Source organism: Enhydra lutris, unplaced genomic scaffold (assembly GCF_002288905.1).
Source record: "Enhydra lutris kenyoni isolate GAN:26980312 unplaced genomic scaffold, ASM228890v2 scaffoldscaffold45, whole genome shotgun sequence".
NCBI classification, from domain to species: domain Eukaryota; kingdom Metazoa; phylum Chordata; class Mammalia; order Carnivora; family Mustelidae; genus Enhydra; species Enhydra lutris.
The window spans coordinates 14,871,330-14,891,320 of record NW_019154129.1 but is presented as its reverse complement, the minus strand read 5'-3'; the positions used below and the strand labels follow the sequence as shown (position 1 = coordinate 14,891,320).

General features: G+C 65.7%; 1 protein-coding gene across 1 annotated transcript in view; it reads left to right on the top strand.

The window, feature by feature from the left end:
• Positions 1-19,991, top strand: part of LOC111156013 (calcium voltage-gated channel subunit alpha1 H) — a 55,056-nt gene that overhangs the window by 18,467 nt on the left and 16,598 nt on the right. The window contains exons 3-9 of the mRNA XM_022516542.1: positions 14,853-14,964; positions 15,048-15,181; positions 15,621-15,718; positions 16,709-16,868; positions 17,574-17,892; positions 18,057-18,149; positions 19,146-19,923. Coding sequence (XP_022372250.1) covers positions 14,853-14,964; positions 15,048-15,181; positions 15,621-15,718; positions 16,709-16,868; positions 17,574-17,892; positions 18,057-18,149; positions 19,146-19,923 — 1,694 coding nt within the window. The remainder of the gene's footprint in view (positions 1-14,852; positions 14,965-15,047; positions 15,182-15,620; positions 15,719-16,708; positions 16,869-17,573; positions 17,893-18,056; positions 18,150-19,145; positions 19,924-19,991) is intronic.

Sequence of the window (19,991 nt, the reverse complement as noted above, 5' to 3'; positions counted from 1 at the left end):
CGTTGTCTGAGGGAAGGGGATCCGCGGTCCCTGAGAACACACACACAGAGTTCCCAGGGGCCTGACTGCCCGCCCTGGACCGGGCACTGGGAGCCGTGGGTCTGTGTGGGTCACTCTGGGCTCCACAATCCCCTCCTTCCTTTTGACCCCATTTCTTTTTGGGGACTGGACCCCAGGACAGGGGAATAGCACTCGTGGGCAGCTGGATGGAATTTTGCTCACAGACGCTCGCAGATCTCTCCGCTGGTGGGCAGCCCGACCCCCAGCCAGGCTGACCTCGGGGCAGCGGGACGGGGGAGAAGCCATGCCTCGGCCAAACCGGAGGTGGGAAGGATGGGGCCGTGAGCTCTGGATGGGGTTGCTGCTCTGCCCAGGCCCCTGGGGTCCAGCGGTGCTCGTGACCCCCACCCCTCGGGGCACGCGGTGCCGCCTGACCAGCAGGGGGGGGGACAACAGCAAGCATGGGCAGCCCGTTGCCCTAGGGAGGGGAGAGGCGCCCCATTGTTGGTTTAAAAAAAATGGCTCAGATGATTCACAGAAGCTTCCCCTTTCCTGCCGGTTTCCAGGAAGTCTACTCCAACATAATGGATCGAGTTATTAGGGGATCAGCTCGGACTTGGGCGGCTGGAGGGGAGCCAGGCCAGGCCGACCGGCACGTCACATGGCTGCGAGACTCCCCAGGGCCCCCCTGCGGTTGGGGCTGGTGGGCCGGTGGGCTGGGCTGGGGCCCAGGGCACCAGAGGTGCGGGTGCACCCTTCCAAGGAGGCTTTCCTAGGGGCATGATTCCTGGAAGGTGAGGCCCTACTGTGTGCAGAAGCCTGTATCTGCAGCCCCGGCTGGGCTGAGGCCCTACTGTGTGTATGATCCACTGCTATCTTGGTGTGCACAGAGGCCTGAGCCCAAGCCGCATGTGACCTGAGGGCCTACTGTGCACACAGGTGCACCTACTAAGCGAAGCCTGCAGTGCGCAGGGTTTTCCTGAGGCTCCGTTCTGCCTTGAGGGTTGAACAGGGTGTGCTCTGAGAGGCCCAGGAGTATCCCTCACCCCCAGGAGGCCCCAGGTGTGGGGCAGGTGGTCCCAAGGACCCTGTCCTGTCCAGTGTTGCGCAGGGGTGAGGAGTGGGCTTGTCTCGTGAACTCAGGGCACAGCCCCATCACTGGCCCTGGCTCTGCCCCCCCGGAGGTCGTCCTGTCCCTGCTGCTGTGCCCCCTGCTCCCGCTGCCCGGCCTTCGCCCAGGCCAGAGGCTCCTCCATCCCCTCACTTAGGCCTTGAGCGATTCTCGCCGCACTAACATCCTTGCCGGACACCTCACCTGCTCCTTACCGTCCTCTGGCTGGCTCCCTGAAGGCGGGCCCTCTCGTGCTTACTCCGTCCAGGGACCTGGAGCAGGCCCGACGCACTGTAGGTGCTCAGTGAGGGAGGTCGAGGCGCTCTCTGTGGCTTCTGAAACAAGCATAGAGCGCTCCCAGACAGAAGGCACACGGTGCACTGCAGGTGGCCGGCGCATTGGGATGAACCCCGGCCTGTCTGAGCAGGTACCCACACCTGTGTCAGCAGCCGCTGGGCCCCCATCTCCCACCAGCTCCTCCCTCCCTCTCCACCCTGACAGCCTGGGCTCTGCCTCAGGGTCCTCTGTCTGCCCGTGGCCTGGGGCTGCCGTTGCCTCAGGGACATCCTGGCGGCCGTTTAGGGGGTGGTGCCCGGTCCAGACCACTGGGTTCTGGGGGGTGCCTGTCCCCACAGGGTTGGTGGCCAGCCACCCTGCTGTCAGGCAGCATGGGGAGCCTGCCCCTGGGCAGAGCCCAGAGCCAGACCACTGGGTCCATGGCCCCAGTGTGGGGGAGGGAGGAGCTCTTCCTACCACGCCCGACCGGCAGGACCGGGCTGCTGCTGGAGCGGCACCCCCTCGGGTCAGACCGGGCCGAGCCTGTGTCTGGGAGGTGTTCACAGAAAGCTTGGGGACTGAAGTGTGCCCACCGTCCATCTGGGCAGCAGGCCACCACCAATTTCTGGAGCTCAGTGGGGACGGGGCATCAGGGCCACACCTGCCCCCAGGGGTGCACCGGCCCCTGTCTTTGCTCACAGCTTCTGTGACAGACACCACGGAGTGCGTGTGTTCCTGCCAGGGCTGGAGGCTGGCGAGGCCGAGGTCCGGGCATGGCCGGGTCCTCCTGGGCATCCCCTCAGCTCTTGTGAGGACGCCAGTCGGAGGGGACGGGGCCCACCCTACTGACCTCAGTTTACCTAAATCACTTCAAGACCCGTTTCCAAACGCAGGCATGTTCTGAGGTCCTGGGGGTTAGGGCTCCTGTGGGGGAATCTGGGGAATCACAGTTCAGCCCGTGGCAGCGGGGGCTGGGGGTCAGGGCTGGGAGGGAGCGCCCCATTGCTGGTGGCTGAGGCAGGGAAGGGGCCTGTGGTCCGGGTGCAGGGGGCCGGAATCCCCTTAGGCCTGGCACTGCGGACTCTGTGCCTGGACCCCAGGATTCCTCACAGGAGCGAGTCCTGTCCCCGCCTCTGCTCGGGCCGGGAGGGGCCTCTCATACTGTAGGTGCACGCGGGGGACCCGGAGCCACGGTCCGATCTCTGCCGCGGTCAGAGGGACGGCGTCAGCCCTGAGCTGTGGGCAGGCGCTCCAAGGATGCTGGCAGGGGCGGCCCTGTGTAAATGTCAGGGCCAGGGGTCGGGCCGGGCTCGGCGGGGGCCCCGGGGGCCCTGGAGGCACCGTGGACAGCAGCACTGGGTGCTGAGTTCAGTCCTGCTGCTTTCAAGTTGAAACCCACCGACGGAGGTTCTGGGCGGTCCTTTTCAAATGTCACCGCTATTAATAACCTGGGGGCGGGGCCAGAGGGCCTCTGGGGTCCCCCATCGGGCTGGGCCCGGCCGGGGAAGGCAGCTCCCTGTGGGGTGTGGGGGGGCTGCCCAGGCCTTCTCGAGGGGCTGGTCTCAGCAGCATGGGTGGGGGTCTGCTCGGGGGCAGTGTGCTCTCCAAGGGCCGGGAGAGGTGCCCAGCGGGCCTTGAACTTGCCGCAGGAGCAGGAGCTTGCTTCTCCTGGGCCTTCTGGTGTCCGTGTGTAAAATGGGGGCCGTCGGAACCCGTGGGCTCCGGAGCCTTTCCAGGGGATCCAGCTGCCTCACAGGCGGGTCTGGACTGCGTGTGGGTGTGGACGGCCAGCACCCTCGCAGGGAGGAAGAGCAGAGCTGGGGTGTTTGGGGGTCTGTGCGGGACACCTGCGGCTCTCAGTGAGGGGCTCCCTGGCCTCTGCTGCCGCCTCCTCCAGCCCCAGTCCCAGCGCAGGCATCTGAAAGCCCCGTGTTCCCATCTACCACCAGCGCCCCCACCCCGACTGTCCCTGGCTGTCACTTTTCAGAGTGGAAGGCAGCCTAGCTGCATCTCTGCTCAGGGTGGGGGCAGGGCGTCCCGCTCTAGTTGTGGCTCCTGCGGTCAGCCTGAGCCTCCGTCCTGCTTGGGGCGGATTCCCACAGTGCGGGGGACACAGTGCTGGTGGGGCCCGCAGGACCACAGCCCCTGTGCCTGGTGTCTGTTGGGCATTGATCCCTTGGGAGCCAGTGAGGGCTGGAGCTGCTCTGGGGGGCCCCTGGTGCCCGGTACTTATCTGGAAGTTTCTAGATGCTGCTCCCTCTGCCGGCGGTGAGGCCTCCACCCACCCAGCCTTGGGTTCTGTTGAAGCGTCCTCCTCGGGCCGGGACCCCGCCCAGCAGCTCTCAGCCTGCAGGAGGGCAGGCCCCATCCGGTGGGGTGGCTTTTGCCTCAGGGGCCTGGTGGGACGGCAGTGCCGGGTGGTGGTGGGTGAATCTCGGAGCAGGCAGCCGACTGTGGAGGGCGCGTGGCCCCCGAGGTTGGCAGGCTACTTTGACCAGCCAGAGTGGTCCGAGCACCCTGCCCTCGAGGCCTCCAGGTGGCCCTCCTGTGCCCGGGGCAGGGGCTGCATTTCTTCCCAGCACCCTGGGGATTCTTACCCACCAGAAAGTTTAGGAAGGAGCCCTGTGGGCGTGTGTCGTGTGGGTGGGTGGGGCTTGGACTCTGGCGTCCCCAACCTTAGCTGGGAGGTTTGGGGGCCCCCCTCCCAGCGGGAGGCTTGCGCTGCGGTGCCCTGGTGGGCCATGTGAGAGCAGGTGGACAGGCATGGCCAGAAGGCCTGTCCCCTCAGTACCTAGGTGCCAGGCGACGCTTGGGAGGCTGGGATTTCCCGGGGTGGTGGGGGGGCGGCTGGTGTTGGGGGCAGGTGTGGGAACAGCCCTGCTGCAGGGCCCCTTTGCCTACCTGTGGGGTGAGCCAGGCTCCCACGTATACAGAGTGGCGCGTCTGCACGTGGTGCGTGTTCCCGCCACAGTCGCCGTGTGTGCTGGCGTGGGCAAGACTGTGAGGGGACTAGGCCTCCCTGGCTCCAGCCCTCGGGGCCTGGTTCTCTGACAGCAGGAGCTCCTCCAGCTTCCCTCGGACCCTGGGGCCGTGGTCTTGGAGGCCTGCTGGTGGGGGGTGGGGCCGACGGCGTCCTCCAGGCTGGGTTCCCAAGGAGGGGCCGTCCAGTCCCCCGGGGTCGCTAATTCCGGCCTCGCGCAGTTGTGCAGTGGGCCGACTGCTGCTATTCCTGGCCCAGAGAATTCCTGCCCAGAGCAGGCCCCGAAGGCCTGTCCCCACGGGCGGTCTGTCCTCTTCCCCGGGGGCCCTCCTGGCTCTGTGCCCCTGCCCATGCCTTTCTCTTCCAGGGTCTGGGGGAAAACTTCACCTGGCAAGGCCGGCCCTTCCAGTCTTCTGCATTCAGGACAAAGCCAGCCTGAAGTGGTGGCCAGGTCCTGGGAGCCCGGCAGGCCCTCAGCTGCCCCAGCAGGAACTGGGCCAGGGCTGTGACCTGGGGATCCATCAGAAAAGCTGGAGCAGTGGGAATGAAACAGCTCCATTTTCAGACAAGAAAATCTCTGGGGGAGGGGGCTTGTGGGCCCTCAAGGAGCTTGGGCACGCTGCCACCAAGTGGCTGACAGGGTCCCCGTGAGGGTCCATGGCCAGCACAGGCAGGCGCCCTGCAGGTACAGTGATGGGAGGTGGGGATGGGGTGCTTTTCCACTCAATTATGCCTTGGAAAAAAATTCCAAATCAAGCTCTTTATTAAGAGCTAAGTAGAGACATTAGCACTCTTCCTAATTAGCATGGTCTTTAAAATTGTGTGCAATTAGAGGGAGCTGTGGGCATGTGCTCAGGCTCCTTGATGTCTGTGTCAGGGAGCGTTTCATGTTGTTCGGGGGGTGGGGGGCTCTTCCTTCAGGAGAAAACCCAGCCACGGGCCCCCCTCCTCTTAAGGCGAGCACTGGAAGCTGTGTGCGTGTGTCATTGTGCACACACAGCCCCGCTCAGGTGCATGTGTACGGGGTGTGCACGGTGCACAGGGATGAGAGGTACGCATACACATGCCCAGACACGCCCCAGGCTCACACTGGTGCCAGGGTCTGGGTGGCCAGGGCCATGCCCGGCCTGCCTGCCCTCCATGCCCCCCTCCTGTGGCAGATGGACGCAGGTGCCACTTGGGCCAGGACAGTGCCGTGGCTGGATTGGCTCGGAAATCACGCGGGCGGGAGGGGTCTCTGTGCCGCGAGCCACTGACAACAACATACCCAGGCCCTGGGCTTTGCTGGGGAACATGGAGGGGCCCGGGGGTCCAGGAAGCGGGTTCATTGTAGGTCAGGGTCAGAGGTGGCTGAAGTCTTCAGGTCGCCAATACCGGGAGCAGCTCTCAGAACAGAGAAAGAATATTCTGGCAGTGGGAGCGTCCCCACATGGGGAGTGGGATTGTAGCCGCTCAGCTTCCCCAGGGAGGTGCTCTCCCAGGAATGGCCCAGCCCCTCTGAACTCCCCGTCCCCCCCGCCGCTCCCCCCCCCCCCCCCCGCCACCGTTTGACCCTGAGCCGCTGGCCGAGAACAAACAGCTCCATGTTTGGCCAGCCCTGCCGCCTCCCACCCTGGCCAGAGCTGAGTGAGCATGAGTCACGCAGGCCTAGGCTGTGGGTGGGGGGACAGGGACGGGGACAGAGTTGGGGAGGAGGGTTCCCTGCAGCAAAGTCTGGCCAGAGGGCAAGCAGGGGGGAGGCTGGGGCTCTGAGCAGAGGGAACCATTTAGGAAAGGCCGTGGGGGACAGACTGGGCACAGAGGCTGGCCCCTGTGTCAGAGTGGGGAGGGGACGGGGTCCCGCTGCATCCCACGGGGGCCGTGGCAGGTCCCGTCACTAGGATGCTGGGTGAGCCGTGTCCAGGGAGTTCTTGACAGGCGGCATCCCCGGGGGCAGCAGTCCTGTGTCCCACGGTGGGGATGAATGTCGCCTGGGCAGCTGCCGTGGGGGCTGGCCACAGGGGACCAAGGCCCTTCCTTGCACAGAGCCAGCGTTGTGTGGCGGGGAGAGGCTGAGGAAGCCCTTCATTTGCGACTTCCAAAGAGTGTGCCTGCAGCTGCACCTGGCGGGGACCCCTGGTCCCCCGGACCCCACTCCTGTCCTCCCCTTTTTTCCAGACACTGACGGGACCTTCTGGACTGCACCCTTTCCCCCCAGATAAAGCCCTGGGGTGGTGGCCTCCGGGGTAGGGGTCCGGACACCAGGGTCTGGGCTGAGCTGTGGGGCTGGTGGAGGGTGTGAGCTGGGGGATCCCCCTCCCAGAGTCCCCTCCTCCCCTTTCCAGCAGCTGTCATCACGGCAGCAAACTTGGGAAGGAGAGAAACTTCCTTCCATCGTGGTCAGGAGTGGCTGCCTCCTGCTCCTTGCAGAGGGCCCCCCAGGCGACTGGACTAAGTGCCCGTGTGGGCATCGGGGTTGGTGGCACAGAGGCCCTGTTCCAGGAGCCCCGTGGGCACCGTCAGTTCCCGCAGCTGCTGGAGGACACCCCCTGCTCCCACAGTGGCAGGTCTGGCATAGCTAGTCCTATCCACAGCTGTAGGGGAGGATGCCTGCTTCCCCCCAGAGCCCAGCATCCCATCCCCCCGACATCTGGGCAGTTGTCATGGCTGTCAACGTGTCCCTGTGGTCAGTAGCCTAGGCATGCCGGGGCAGGTAAAGGTGAGCGTGCCACCAGGCTGCCACAGAGGGGTGCAGCCGCGGACACGTCTGTGTGCCCACTTGGCAGGCCCCTGGCGGAGCTGGGCAGCTGCCGTGGGATCCCTCCACCACTTGTTGAGGCCGTGCCGGCGTCCTTGCTCACCGTGGCCGCCTGCAGTGTGGACACCAGCCGGCTGGGCCCGAGGGTGGGTCCCACGTACAGGGGAGCCTCTGCAGCAGAAGCATCCAGGCTCTAGCAATGCTGCGCCACTCTGCGGGGACCCGGTGTGCGAGCAGGTGCGCAGGGGACTGTCCCGCTGCCCCCTCTGGCCCCGCATCCGCAGGTGAACATCCCAGCCTGGGCGGGCCTGGCGCGACGGGGAGAGCCTCGCTCCGTAACATCCCTAGTGAAGTAAACCGGAGTGTTTGTAACTCTGCCCAGTAGCAAGGGAAGGTCCATCTGCCCTGGGGGGCTGTGCCCGAACCCCCAGGCTGGGGCAGAAGTCTGAAGACCTCAGGGGACCCCCAGGCGGCCGGGAAATGGGCAGGATCCACAAAGGTCTCCGCTCCACACCTTCTGCCCAAAGGGGCCTCTGTGCTCCAGGGATGGAGTCAGCCCCAGGAGCCCAGGCTGCCACGGGAGTGGGGTCCCATTGGGGTGCTGATACCAGGGAGCGGCCCCCTGCCTGCGGCTCTAGCTGGGGCCTGGGCGCCCTCAGGCTGGGGGCATCGTTGGCAGATGCACAGGCGTGGACCCTCCTGAGGCATAGGGTTGTATGGCCAAAGCCTTGGGCCCCACCAGGACTGGGGGTGCCTTGCGGGGCCAGGCCCAGTTTGCAGGTCACGGGGGTTAACCGGCCTCGGCCCAGGGTGGGGGCTGAGCAACACTGGCTTAGTCCCCGGCCTGCAGCTGCCACTATGCCTCTGAAGGTTCCCCCGTGGCCAGACCCCCTGACCCCGGCACCTCGGCTACCGGGAGCTGTTGGAGGTGTCCTCAGATGCCCTCCCTGTGGGCAGCTGGACCCATGGTGGGGAGCCACCAGGAGGACTCAGGAGCACTGGCCCTGAGGAGGACTTGGTGGCCCTGAGTCGGGGGGTGGCTGTGCCCTGCAGGGGGGCTGAGAGTCCAGAGAGAGGGGAGCCCCACCCACACCGGTGCAGGTCCTGTGTCTCTGCCCTGTGAGTGACCGCAGTGATGGGACTGGGACTCCAGCAGGATGGACACGGACTGTTCTCGTCACCGAGGTGACCTGCGCCGGCTGTAAAACTCCCCGTCCTCCGTGAGCAGTCCTGGGGAGGTGAGTGCATTCACAGTGCCGTGCAGGCTCCCGCCCTCCCTAGTTCCAGAACATTCCATCACCCCGAAGGGAGCCTGTCCCATTAACTCTAACCCCCCTGCCCCCGGCAGCCATGGGTCCCTGGTCTGCCCGCGTCTGTCTGCCCTGCTTCGTAGACTCGGGGTCCTACAGCCCTGTTCTCGTGCGCCTGGCTTCTCCCTGTGCGTCCAGTTCTCTGGGTCAGATGGTCGCACCAGCGTCGACACGCCATTCCTCACGGCCGGGCAGCATCGCGTGGATAGACCACGTGCTGCTGTGTGTTAGTGGACGTTGGGGTGGTCTCAAGCCCTGCTGCTGGGTATGCACACGTGTGTGTGTGTGTGTGTGTGTGTGTGTGTGCGCGCGCGCGCGCACATGTGTGTCCGAGGACCCGTTTCTACCTCTGGGTGTTCTGGGGGAGCGCTGCTGGGCCACGCGGGAACATCGGGGTGCACCATTGGAGGGTCTCGGGCAGTGGGCTGGTCACGGCCCCCGGGGCAGAGGGAACTGCCTGCCGAGTCCACCGTCCCCAGAGGGCCCGGCTGCCCAGCTCAGCCGCTGTCCGTCTTGTGTGCCTCCCTTGGGGGCTCCCTGTGCTCACAGAGGCCTAGTGGGTCCCCGACGGTGCAGAGGAGCGGGTCCGCGCCGAGGCTGGTCTGGGAGGAGCCATGTCGTTAGTGGTGTGCGTCTCTGGTAAGAACATGCTGCTTCCTATTCAGATGCTGGGCCAGGGAGGAGGTTGTCGCCAGCGTGTTGCTGTGGCAACATTGGGAGGTGGGCTTGCCAGCCAGGAGGAGAGCAGAAGGCCCGTGGATTCCCGCCACCGTGAGCAAGGGGCCGAGTGTCTGCCCTGGTGGGTGGGGGCCCTTCCCAGGCCTCCCCCACGCTGGCAGCCACAAAGTGTGGGCCTGGGCAGTGAGATGCCTCACTGTAGCGGTCCCACATGGCCTGCAGAGGCCCAGAGGACAGAGGCGGGGCAGAGCCCAGGTCCCGTCTCGCCTGCTCTCTGCGCTGAGCCGTAGCGCCCCCCCCACCACGGGAGCTTTTCCCAGACGTTCCACATGCCTCTTCATGCACGTATGTCCCACGTGTCCTAGGGAGCTGAGCCTCTGCACGTTGAGTGTCTCTGTGCATGCTTCCCACCGCTGCCGTGCCCCCCTCCGTCCAACCAGGGTGGGTTTCTGTGCTCCTCACTGCAGCCTCCCCCCACCCCCGACCACAGAGACGTGATGTTAAGCTTCCCTGGTTGTCGACTGCACTTCTGGGCTCACCAGCCTGGCCGCACGCGCCCTTGGGTTCCTTCCCCAGCTCCCCTGCACTGCCCTTGTCCCAGGCGTCAGATGTGGGGCTTGGAGGGGCCCAGGCTGGAGAAGGCCGCGCTGTGCTCTGTGAGGTTGGCCGGGTCTGGGGATCTCCGGTGCTGCCCGCTGGGCCCCAGGATCTGATCTGCAGCTGGCTGGGTCCCATGGGGGGTGTTCCTTCCCGCCCCAGAGCCGTTCTGTCTGTAGCCGTCCACTTGGCTGAGTGGGGACCGCAGACATCTTGTTAGTGACCCAGGATTGTTCTGTCCTGCAGAAGGGGCTTTCTTCCCTGTGAACAAACACAGGCTTTTCTCCTTGAACAAAATGCAAAAGCAAGGTTGAATGCTCAAGAGATCGAAGGCTGGGGGGCCAGGGGCAGGAGCAGCAGGCCTCATGTGCACAGCCGCAGGGAAGGGTTTGCCCACCAGCGGTCCATGGGGTGGGGGGAGTGCTTGGTGCCGAGTGTGGGGTCACTGTGTGTCTGAGGGCAGGTGCGGGCCTGTGGAGTGGCCAAGCTCATCCCCACACCTCCCCTGCCTGTCGGGGCCCCTCATCCACACCACGCAGGAAGACTGCCAGCCCCATCGAGGTCAGAGGCTGGTGCCCGAGGGCTTGGAGTGGGGGGTTTGGGCTCGGTGTTCCTGATGGGCAGCGGATCAGGGTGGCCCCGGGCTGCCTCTTGGCTGTGCTCTGAGTCAGTAGATGCTGGCGGCAGGGGGCTGCCGTGGGTACAGGGCGGATGACAGGGAGGTGGGGGAGGCTGCTGGCCTGACCTGGGCCGAGGCCACGAGGAAGAGACAGGTGCCAGCCTGAGAGTCTGGAGGCTGTGGGCCACCCTGCCCTGCGCCCCCTCCTTCCCGCCGCATGTGCCCCACCGCCTTCCCAGGCGCGCAGGGACACTCACCAAGCTGTTATGGACGTGGCCTAACGGAGCTTAGGTGGTGGAGCAGGTTGCTCTGGGGGTGGCAGGCGGGGCTGGCCTGCTTGGGGCTTTCTCCTCTTCCCTCTGTCCCTGTGAGCTCACGGCTGCCCCTCGGGGAGCCCAGCCTGCGTGGTCAGGGCCTGGTCCCCATGAAGCCTGCATCGTGGCCACCCCCCCGCAGCCTTATAGCTGTGTCCCCCACTGGTCTGCGTCCCTCAAGGAGGGGTATCCAGCTTCCCTGTCTGCACCCCTGTCGAAAACACGATGTCCCCTTTCTGCATGTCCACAGCCAGCCAGGGAGCTGAAGTGACATCGTCAGGATGAGGGAGGGAGACCTGGAGCCTGCTGGGCGCTCCCCTCCGTGTCTGATGATACCCGCCATCACTCCCATGCTGCAGCTGGGGAAACTGAGGCTCAGGGTGAGGGGTAGATAGTGGTACTGTCGGGCCAGGCTGCGAGCTGGGCGGGGGGAGAGAAGATGGTCCACTCCACGGTTCTGGGGACCCTGAGCCAGCAGGGCTGGGTGGCCATCAATGAGGATTCGGCTCAGAGGTCCAGGACCACCCTTCAGTCACACAGTCCTGTGCCCTACAGGCCTCCAGGGGGACCTCCCAGAGCGTCAGGGTCCCTGTTGGCACAGCTGCTGGTGAGGGGCTGACAGCCGCTGAAACGTGGGTTGAGTGTCCGTGAGCCCCTTCTGGCTTCCAGGCCCAGTCCCAGCAGCCTCACGCTTCCAGCCGATGATGCCTTCGTGCAGAGATGACTGTGCCTGCCACGGTCACCCCCACTTCCTGGCCGTCCCCACCCACAGTGCCCACAGCCAGGGACAGGAGGGAGAGGGTGCTCTCAGGCCTGTACCGTCTTCAAAGCCTCGGTTAGTGTGCTTTGCTTAGCCAGCTGGCAATCTGAGGAAGAACGTGGATCGGTGATGGTTCCCCGGGAAGCCTGGGTCAGGGGGAGCAGCACCCCCCACTCGCCCCACCTCAGGGCTGCTCAGCAGGTGGCCGGTCCACAGCCTCCTCCCCAGCCCCCAGCGGGCCTGGGGCAGGATGTCTTCAGCACCACGGACAGCGGTCACCTGGCTCGGCCCTGGATTCCACCTCCTCCCCCACTCCGCCTGGTTTTGGGGTGTCTGTGTGGGGTGCATTGGAGCCTTGGTGTCATGAGAGGCCGTCAGTCCGGCAGGACAGGACCGGGTTCCTCCTCCACCTCAGCTGGGGGAGGCCTGGCTGTGGGCGCCACTGGGAGAGTGCGAAGGTGGCGCAGCGTTGGCCGGGGAAGACCTGGAGGGGAGGGAGGCAGTGGGAAAGGCTGGCATCAGGCCAGGGGGAATATGCTGGAAGGGTGGTGCCCGCAGCGTGGGCATGGTCCTTGAGAGGTCCCCGACAGACAGGACCTTTGTTCCCAGTGGCGAGAGGGGCTCTGGGACCCCTCATCAGGCCTGTCTGGACCCTCTCATTGATGGGCCACCCCCCACCAGCCTGGGTGGTGGTGCAGGCCCAGCCCAGGCCCCAGGAGTTCCCTGGAGCTGGAACAGCTAGGCCCGGGGTAGTCGCAGGATGTGGGTCAGGGGGCTCACAGCCAGACTGAGCCTGCCAGAGCTCTGGGGTCCTGTGGCAGAGACCGCGTCACTCAGCGTCGGACTTGGCCCCTCCCTGTGCCGGTGTGGCCGCCGCCTCCTGGCTGTGCATCGCTGAGGCTTTTTTGGAACCCTGGTGGAAGCTGACTCTAATTTGTAGAAGTTGGTTCAAAACCTAAAGGATTTTTAATTAAAACTTAGAAAATCCCATCTGTGTGATTAAGTCTCTGGGAGTCGCCGGGTTCTGGGTGAGGAGCAGGTTGGCCCTGCCTGTCCTTGGCTGCCCACTAAGGTGTGATGGGGGAGGGGGTGGCCTTGGTGTGTGGTAACCCCTGGGCCGGCTGCTCTTTTTTCTCTGGGGAGCCCCCAGCCATCTGCAGGGTGGCTCTGGGGGGTCTCGGGAGAACCGTGTGTACATGTGAGCACCCTTACACACCCCTACACAGACCAAGGCAAGGTCTTGGGGCCCAGGTGCAGGACCCTAGGGTCATTTCCTCCCAGGTGTGTGTCTGGGCTGGTTGGGGGACAGGCATTATCGTTAGGAGAGAAACCCCAAAGGGGTGAGAGCTCTTGGGGGTGGATGGAGGACTTCCGAGGTGCTGGGCTCGTGCTGACCGGTTTGGTCACCAGTAACCCCAGTAGTGTGCCTACTTCTGGGATGAACCTGCACTCGTGTCCTCCCGGCTGGGCACCCAGGCTTCTGCCCGAGGGGTCCTGAGCCTGCCAGGCGTGCCTCATGGGTGGGGCAGGCAGGCCCGCGCCCACAGGACCAGCGGAGTCGGAAGCCACGGTTGGTGGGTCCCAGGCTTCACTTGTCGGCAGCTTGGGAAGATGTGGAGGTAGGACCCCAAGTGGGGCTGTCTTTTCCTGTTACAGGGCCCTGGTTTATGGCTTGTCTTGGGGAGTGAGGGCCCCTCCCAGCCCTTGAGCTGAATAGTCTTGTGGGTTCTGGCCTAGAGGAGCCCAGGGCCTGGGTCTGCTCTGTTTTCGAGGGCAGAGGTCCTCAGCTTTGCCCGACACCACCTGTGGGGTCTGGGGCAGGTCCCCTGCGGGAATCCCCTAGACCAGGAGATGGCTGTACCTGCCCCTTTCATCCCACCTTCCTCTGCCAGGACCCCGAACAGTGGCTACGGGTCTTACAGTAGTGAGGGTGGGTAGCAATGAAGGTTAGGGCCTTGAGGGTAGCTGGTGGGCTTCTTCCAAGCCGGGGCAAGGAGGGGGGGCGTGCACCTGCGTCCACCTGGGTCAGGGGTGGGACACACTCCTTCACACCCTCTGACCGTCACCCACCCATAGCCTCCTGCTCTCTGGCTGGGCCTTGTGGGGATGTGGGAGGTTCGTCTCCTTGCAGGAGGGTCTGCTGAGCCATTCTAAACTGGGGACACCCTCCCCCTGCGGTGACACGCACAGATGTCCCTCCTTAGAGGTATGACTGCAGCCTTTAAGGGACAAAGGGTTAGGAGGTTGGTGCAACCTGAGCACCCCTTGACAGCCTGGGACCTGGTCTGTGCAGGGGGGCCCCAAGACGCCCCGGTGGAGGCTTGCTGGCGCACTGCAGGTGCGGTCATCAGCCACAGGTCTCTGGCCTCCCATCCCCATCCGCAGGCACGCCAGGCCCCTGGGTGGGGGCTGAGGGCTGGGGCCGTGTGGGTGGGAATGGAGTGATGGTGCTGGCCCCGCCTCTGCCCAGGGACGGGGTGCTGGGGGAGAGAGGGAAGGGGACGGGCTGCTTCCAGATCCTGATGTGGGGACAGCGTGTGGGGTGCACAGAATACTGCAAGCCCTGCCAGCCACTGGGCGTACCTGTCCATATTCACAGGGTTTGCGTGGCGCCCATCTCCCCACGCAGCCTGGCCCAGCCGGCCCAGCACAGGGCGCCCCGAGTCCCTAGTGCACCAACTGGGGTGCGGGTGCTGGGTGCACCCCTTCCCAGAGACCCCCACCCTGGGCCAGGGCACTGTATGGCCTGTGTGGAGCCCTGGCGCCCCCTGGTGGCTGCTCCTGGGATGTCCGGGAGGTCACAGGGGGGCTCTGGTCCCCACACCAGGGGTGCAAGGGTGCGGAGTGTGTGGGGAAGCGGCACTGCCTGCTGAGCTGGCTTCAGAGGCTCCCACCCCATGGGGACGTCCTCTTGTCAGCCAGAGATTCCTGGACAGGGCCGGTCACCATGGGCATTTTTGGCTCTGGGACTGGGGACGGCTGGGGAGGGGGCGAGGAGGTGTCCTCCTGGGTCCCCGTTGGTGCAGGTGCTCAGGAGGACAGTGGGTCCCCCGCGCCCAATGGCTGAGCGGATTGAAAGCCTTCATTCCCCGTCCCAGCAGCTTTGGTCAGGGCCCCGTTGGCCTGCTGGAGTCACGTGGGGGTTAGCGCCAAGACGCGTTCTCGCTCCCCTCACGGTGTGTGCACATCCGCAGCACGTGGGGGCCCAGGCTGGATGGAGCCCGTGAGAGGACTCCCTAAGTGACCGGCCTCAGCTTGGGGCGCCAGTGTCGGGGGGAGCCTGGCAGAGAGGCAGGGGCTGGCGGACAGGGGCCCACGGCAGAGGGTTGCCGGCACGGCACACAGGGGCCAGGGTCGTGGCCCCTGCCTCTGCAGGCCCCGTGGATTGGGTGCTGAGGTGGGTCCCGGGTCCGCGCTCCCCGGGCCGCTCCTGTCCCCACCGTTGATCCTTAACTCGGCGCCCGGCCCACGTGGTTCGAGCACGTCAGCATGCTGGTCATCATGCTCAACTGCGTGACCCTGGGCATGTTCCGGCCCTGTGAGGACGTCGAGTGCCAGTCAGAGCGCTGCAGCACCCTGGAGGTGGGCCCGGGACGCCGGGGTGGCGGGGGCCGGCACTGGGGGAGCGCCGGCAGGACAGGCGCTCAGGCTCCGTCTCCTGCCAGGCCTTCGACGATTTCATCTTCGCCTTCTTCGCGGTGGAGATGATCATCAAGATGGTGGCCCTGGGGCTCTTCGGGCAGAAGTGCTACCTGGGGGACACGTGGAACAGGCTGGATTTCTTCATCGTCATGGCAGGGTATGCTCCTCTGCCCCCCAAGAGCCGGGGCTGGTCCAGGAGACCCTTGGACCCGTGGTGGCTGGTGTGTCCAGCCAAGCCCGGCTGGGCACCTGCCCCTCCGGGGCTCTGCTAGTGACCAGGGTCCCACCAGGAGGGGAGGTGCACTCTGCAGGGATCCAGTGGAGCCAGTACTGGGAGGCAGCTGGGGGTGGGGTCAGTGCAGTCTCTGACAGGGAGCAGGATGCTGCCCCATGGCCAGCGGTGGGGGGGGGAGGACAGATGCAGATGGTCCATGAGTGGCGAGGGGCCCCAGGGGTACCCCAGGGAGGCACAGGGACCAGGCCCTCTGGCCTCAGCTGGCAAGGTGCTCTGGAGAAAGGTGGTGCTCAGCCCTGCCCCCAGGGCCCTGCCCAGGCCCCAGCCCCCGAGCCTCCCTGTCCCTCTGCCCCTCCCCCAGCATGATGGAGTACTCGCTGGACGGGCACAATGTGAGCCTCTCGGCCATCCGGACTGTGCGCGTGCTGCGGCCCCTCCGCGCCATCAACCGTGTGCCCAGTGAGTGACCCTCCCCCAGGACAGGCCTGCGCGTCCTGCTGGCCCTGTGGAGAGCTCACCGGGATCTGCTGGGGCTGCTCCTAGATGCGGTGGCCCCAGCCCTGGGGTGTGGGGGGGGATGCGGCAGGGGGCTCCTGGGGACTGGCTGCTTGTTTTCTGGAGAGCACACAACAAACCGGACCGGGTTGGGGAGTGACAGTCTGCGCAGGGCCCGGGCTCCCCACCGTGCTGCTGGGCTAACCTCAGGCTCCTCATCTGCATTGCCTTTGAAGGTCATGCGGGGGGCTGCATGGGCTGTTCCACCATGTCGTGCCCACCCCCCAGGTTGCTGCTCCCCGAGGCCTTGGCATCTGCACCCCCCTCCTGCCGGCCCAGAGGGCGGTTTGCTGCCTCAGCCCTGCCCTTGCTTGTTCCAGGGGAGGAGTCAGTCCTCCTTGCTGAGGTCTGGGCGGGGTCAGGCTCACGTGGGTAGGGGCCGGTGACCACACGGGGCTCAGCTGACCGGCTCCCGATTTCATTTGCATCTATCCAGCACCAGGCGCCCAGGCTTCAGCATTGCCTCTCAGCACACCGCCCCTGCCCTGGGGTCCCTCCCTCCAGGGCAGGGCTTGCCTCCAGCACGATTCACACAGGGCCTGGGAAGAAATGCTCGTTCGACCCCGTACTCGTTGTACGACCCCGGGTTCCTGAGTGCTGGAGGCATCCCAGAGCCCAAGCTCCTGGGGACCCCGAGGCTGGGGCTGTTGGGCTGTTGGACTCCGCCAGCCCCCAGACCTTCTAGGCCCACAGCCTTGCTTTCCTTCATGTAGGTCTGATCCACAGGTGTCATGGGGCTCAGGGCCTGCCAAGTGTGTGGGGACCACTGCAAGCTCTCCCCGGAGTTGCCAATCCCATGTGTGAAAATTGGGAGGACTGAGGGCGCTCCGTAGGGGTGCGGGCTAGAGGGGGCACCGGGAGAGCTCTGCTGTGCTTTTTTCCCTGCCCCTGCAGGCATGCGGATCCTGGTCACGCTGCTGCTGGACACACTGCCCATGCTCGGGAACGTTCTCCTGCTCTGCTTCTTCGTCTTCTTCATCTTTGGCATCGTGGGTGTCCAGCTGTGGGCTGGCCTGCTGCGCAACCGCTGCTTCCTGGACAGCACCTTTGCCAGGTGTGGGGCCCTGTGGGCTCTTGGGGCCTCGTGCTCCCAGCAGGCTCCTCCTCTCCGGCCCCACCCCAGATGCTCCGCCCCCAGCAGGCTCCTCCCCTCTGGCCCCACCCCAGATGCTGCAAGCCTCTAGCCCGGCCCTTAGATGCTCCACCCCCTAGATGCTCCGCCCCCAGTAGGCTTCTCCCCTACAGCCCCACCCCAGATGCTCCAGCCCGGCCCCTAGATGCTCTGCCTCCAGATGCTCCACTGCTAGGGCCCCGCCCCAGATGCTCCGCCCCTACAGCCCGGCCCCTAGATGCCCCTCCCCCAGATGCCCCACCCCCATGTGCTCCGCCCCCAGTAGGCTCCTCCTCTATAGCCCCACCCTAGATGCTCCAGCCCGGCCCCTAGATGTCCTAGATGTGCAGCCTCCAGATGCTCCATCTCTCCAGCCCCTCAGGCTCCTCCCCTCCAGTTCCGGTTCTAGGGACGCACTTAGAATACTGTTAGATGGGGATCTTTTTTCCGGATCTGTTTCTTTTGTTTTTACGGGTGCTTTTGGGTACTTCTCTGTTAATCTGCTCGTTTCACTGTTTCTGTCCACCTGTCACACTGTTTTCGTCGCTGCCTATCTCACCCTTCGTTTCTCTGTGTTTCTCTGCTCTTCTGTCCGTCTGTCTCGTCTCTGCGTCCCTCTGCGGCTCCGGGACCGCCGTCTGCCCACAGAAACAACAACCTCACCTTCCTGCGGCCGTACTACCAGACGGAGGAGGGCGAGGAGAATCCCTTCATCTGCTCCTCTCGCCGAGACAACGGCATGCAGAAGTGCTCGCACATCCCCAGCCGCCGGGAGCTGCGTGTGGAGTGCACGCTGGGCTGGGAGGCCTATGGGCAGCCGCAGCGCGAGGGCGTGGCCGGTGCCGCCCACAACGCCTGCATCAACTGGAACCAGTATTACAACGTGTGCCGCTCCGGCGGCTCCAACCCCCACAACGGCGCCATCAATTTCGACAACATCGGCTACGCGTGGATCGCCATCTTCCAGGTGGGTCCCGGCTCTGCGGCGGAGGGCCCGGCCTCAGGTTGCCCATCAGCCGGGACAAGGCGGGGGGCCGGGGCACTGCGTGTGCGGGGCCGCGGGGGGACTGGCGAGGAGGCCCCGCCGCCCTTCCGGGGGCCGTGCGTGTGTGCAGCCGCCTGTCCCCGCAGGTGATCACGCTGGAGGGCTGGGTGGACATAATGTACTACGTCATGGACGCGCATTCCTTCTACAACTTCATCTACTTCATTCTGCTCATCATCGTGAGTGCGGGCAACGGGGCGAGTCCCAGGGGCTGGGCGGGGTGCTCACCAGTGCTTGCGGGTGGGGGTGCCCCAGCAGCGTGACGGCTGGCCGCGGACCACCAAAGTCCCCTTTTGGCGGGCGCTGTCGTGCCCCTTCCCAACGCCGCACCCTCCCAGCCTCCGCTGACGCTCAGGGTCGCTGAGCTGGCCGAGCTGCAGGGCAGCAGAGGGCCAGGGCTGCCCGTGGGGCGGCTGGGGGCTTCTGCCTGGCCTCCAACAGGACGGCGTTACTGGGGAAGGCCCACCTCCAGGAGCCCTCCGGCAGCCCCCCCTGGCCCTCCCACAGCCGGGTCCTGTCTGGAGGCTGCAGGAGATGCAGGACCGTGTCTGGGGTTCCCAGACTGCCCCAGTGCTCATGGGCCTACAGACCCAGTCCTTCGTAGAGCAGGCTGCCTTGAAGGCATGGGTCTCTCTAGCGTAGGTGCCCCCGCCAGGCACAGCCCTCCGCAGTGTACTTGGGCTTCCAGGCTCGGAGATGACCCGGGCACGGTCTGCGAGGACCCCGCTGTGAACACAGATGGGGAGGTGTCCTGCTGCCTTGTTTCTGATCACGAGCACGAGCAGAGAAGTGTTGCTTGGTGACCCCTCCTGGAGGAAGTGAAGCTTTGGGGTCAGGGATGGGGGTGGCGAGCTCACCTGTCCACATGTGGGCCGTGCAGATGGGCAAGGAGCACTTACCCTGAGCCGCCCGTGGCAGGTGCTGGGTTCCGGCTTCGCATCAGCGGGGACCCCAGCATCGTGGGGCACCCGCCCAGCCATGCTCACAGCTGTGTCCCCAGCCCCTAGAACAAGCAGCGCGCAGTAGGGCTCGGTGTTCCCTCGGGGACTCGGTCACTGCCCTGCTGGCCGTCACCCGCCCCTCCTGGCCCTCTTCCCCAGCTCCCTGGTCAGAGGCCGGCGGGGCGACGGGTCGCGGCCGGCCCCTGGAGGCTCACCATTGCCCGCCCGCCGCAGGTGGGTTCCTTCTTCATGATCAACCTGTGCCTGGTGGTGATCGCCACGCAGTTCTCGGAGACCAAGCAGCGGGAGAACCAGCTCATGCGGGAGCAGCGGGCGCGCTACCTGTCCAACGACAGCACACTGGCCAGCTTCTCAGAGCCGGGCAGCTGCTACGAGGAGCTGCTCAAGTACGTGGGCCACATCTGCCGCAAGGTCAAGCGGCGCGGCCTGCGTCTGTATGCACGCTGGCAGAGCCGCTGGCGCCAGAAGGTGGACCCCAGCGGCGGCCTGCACAGCCAGGGCCCTGGGCGGCGGCCGAGGCGGGCGGGAAGGCCCACGGCCTCCGTCCACCACCTGGTCTACCACCACCACCACCACCACCACCACCACTACCATTTCAGCCACGGCAGCCCCCGCCGGCCCGAGCCCAGCCCTGGGGACACCCGGCTGGTGCGGGCCGGGGCCTTGCCCTCGCCGGGCCATGGGCCCCCCGATGCCGAGTCGGTGCACAGCGTGTACCACGCAGACTGCCACGTGGAGGGGCCGCAGGAGAGGGCCCGGGTGGCATCCACCGCGGCCGCAGCCACCGCCAACCTCAAGCTGGCCACGGGGCTGGGAGCCATGAACTACCCCACCATCCTGCCCTCATCCGTGGGGGGCGGCAAAGGCGGCCCCGGCCCCGGGCCCAAGGGGAAGCGGGCTGGCGGGCCTCCAGGAGCTGGAGAGCACAGCCCCCTGAGCCTGAGGGGTGCCGACCCCTATGAGAAGATCCAGCATTTGGTCGGGGAACATGGTAAGGACCCAGCCCCCCACCTGTGGTGGAGGTTGGGACCCAGGCTGGGTGAGCCGTGAGGAGACAGG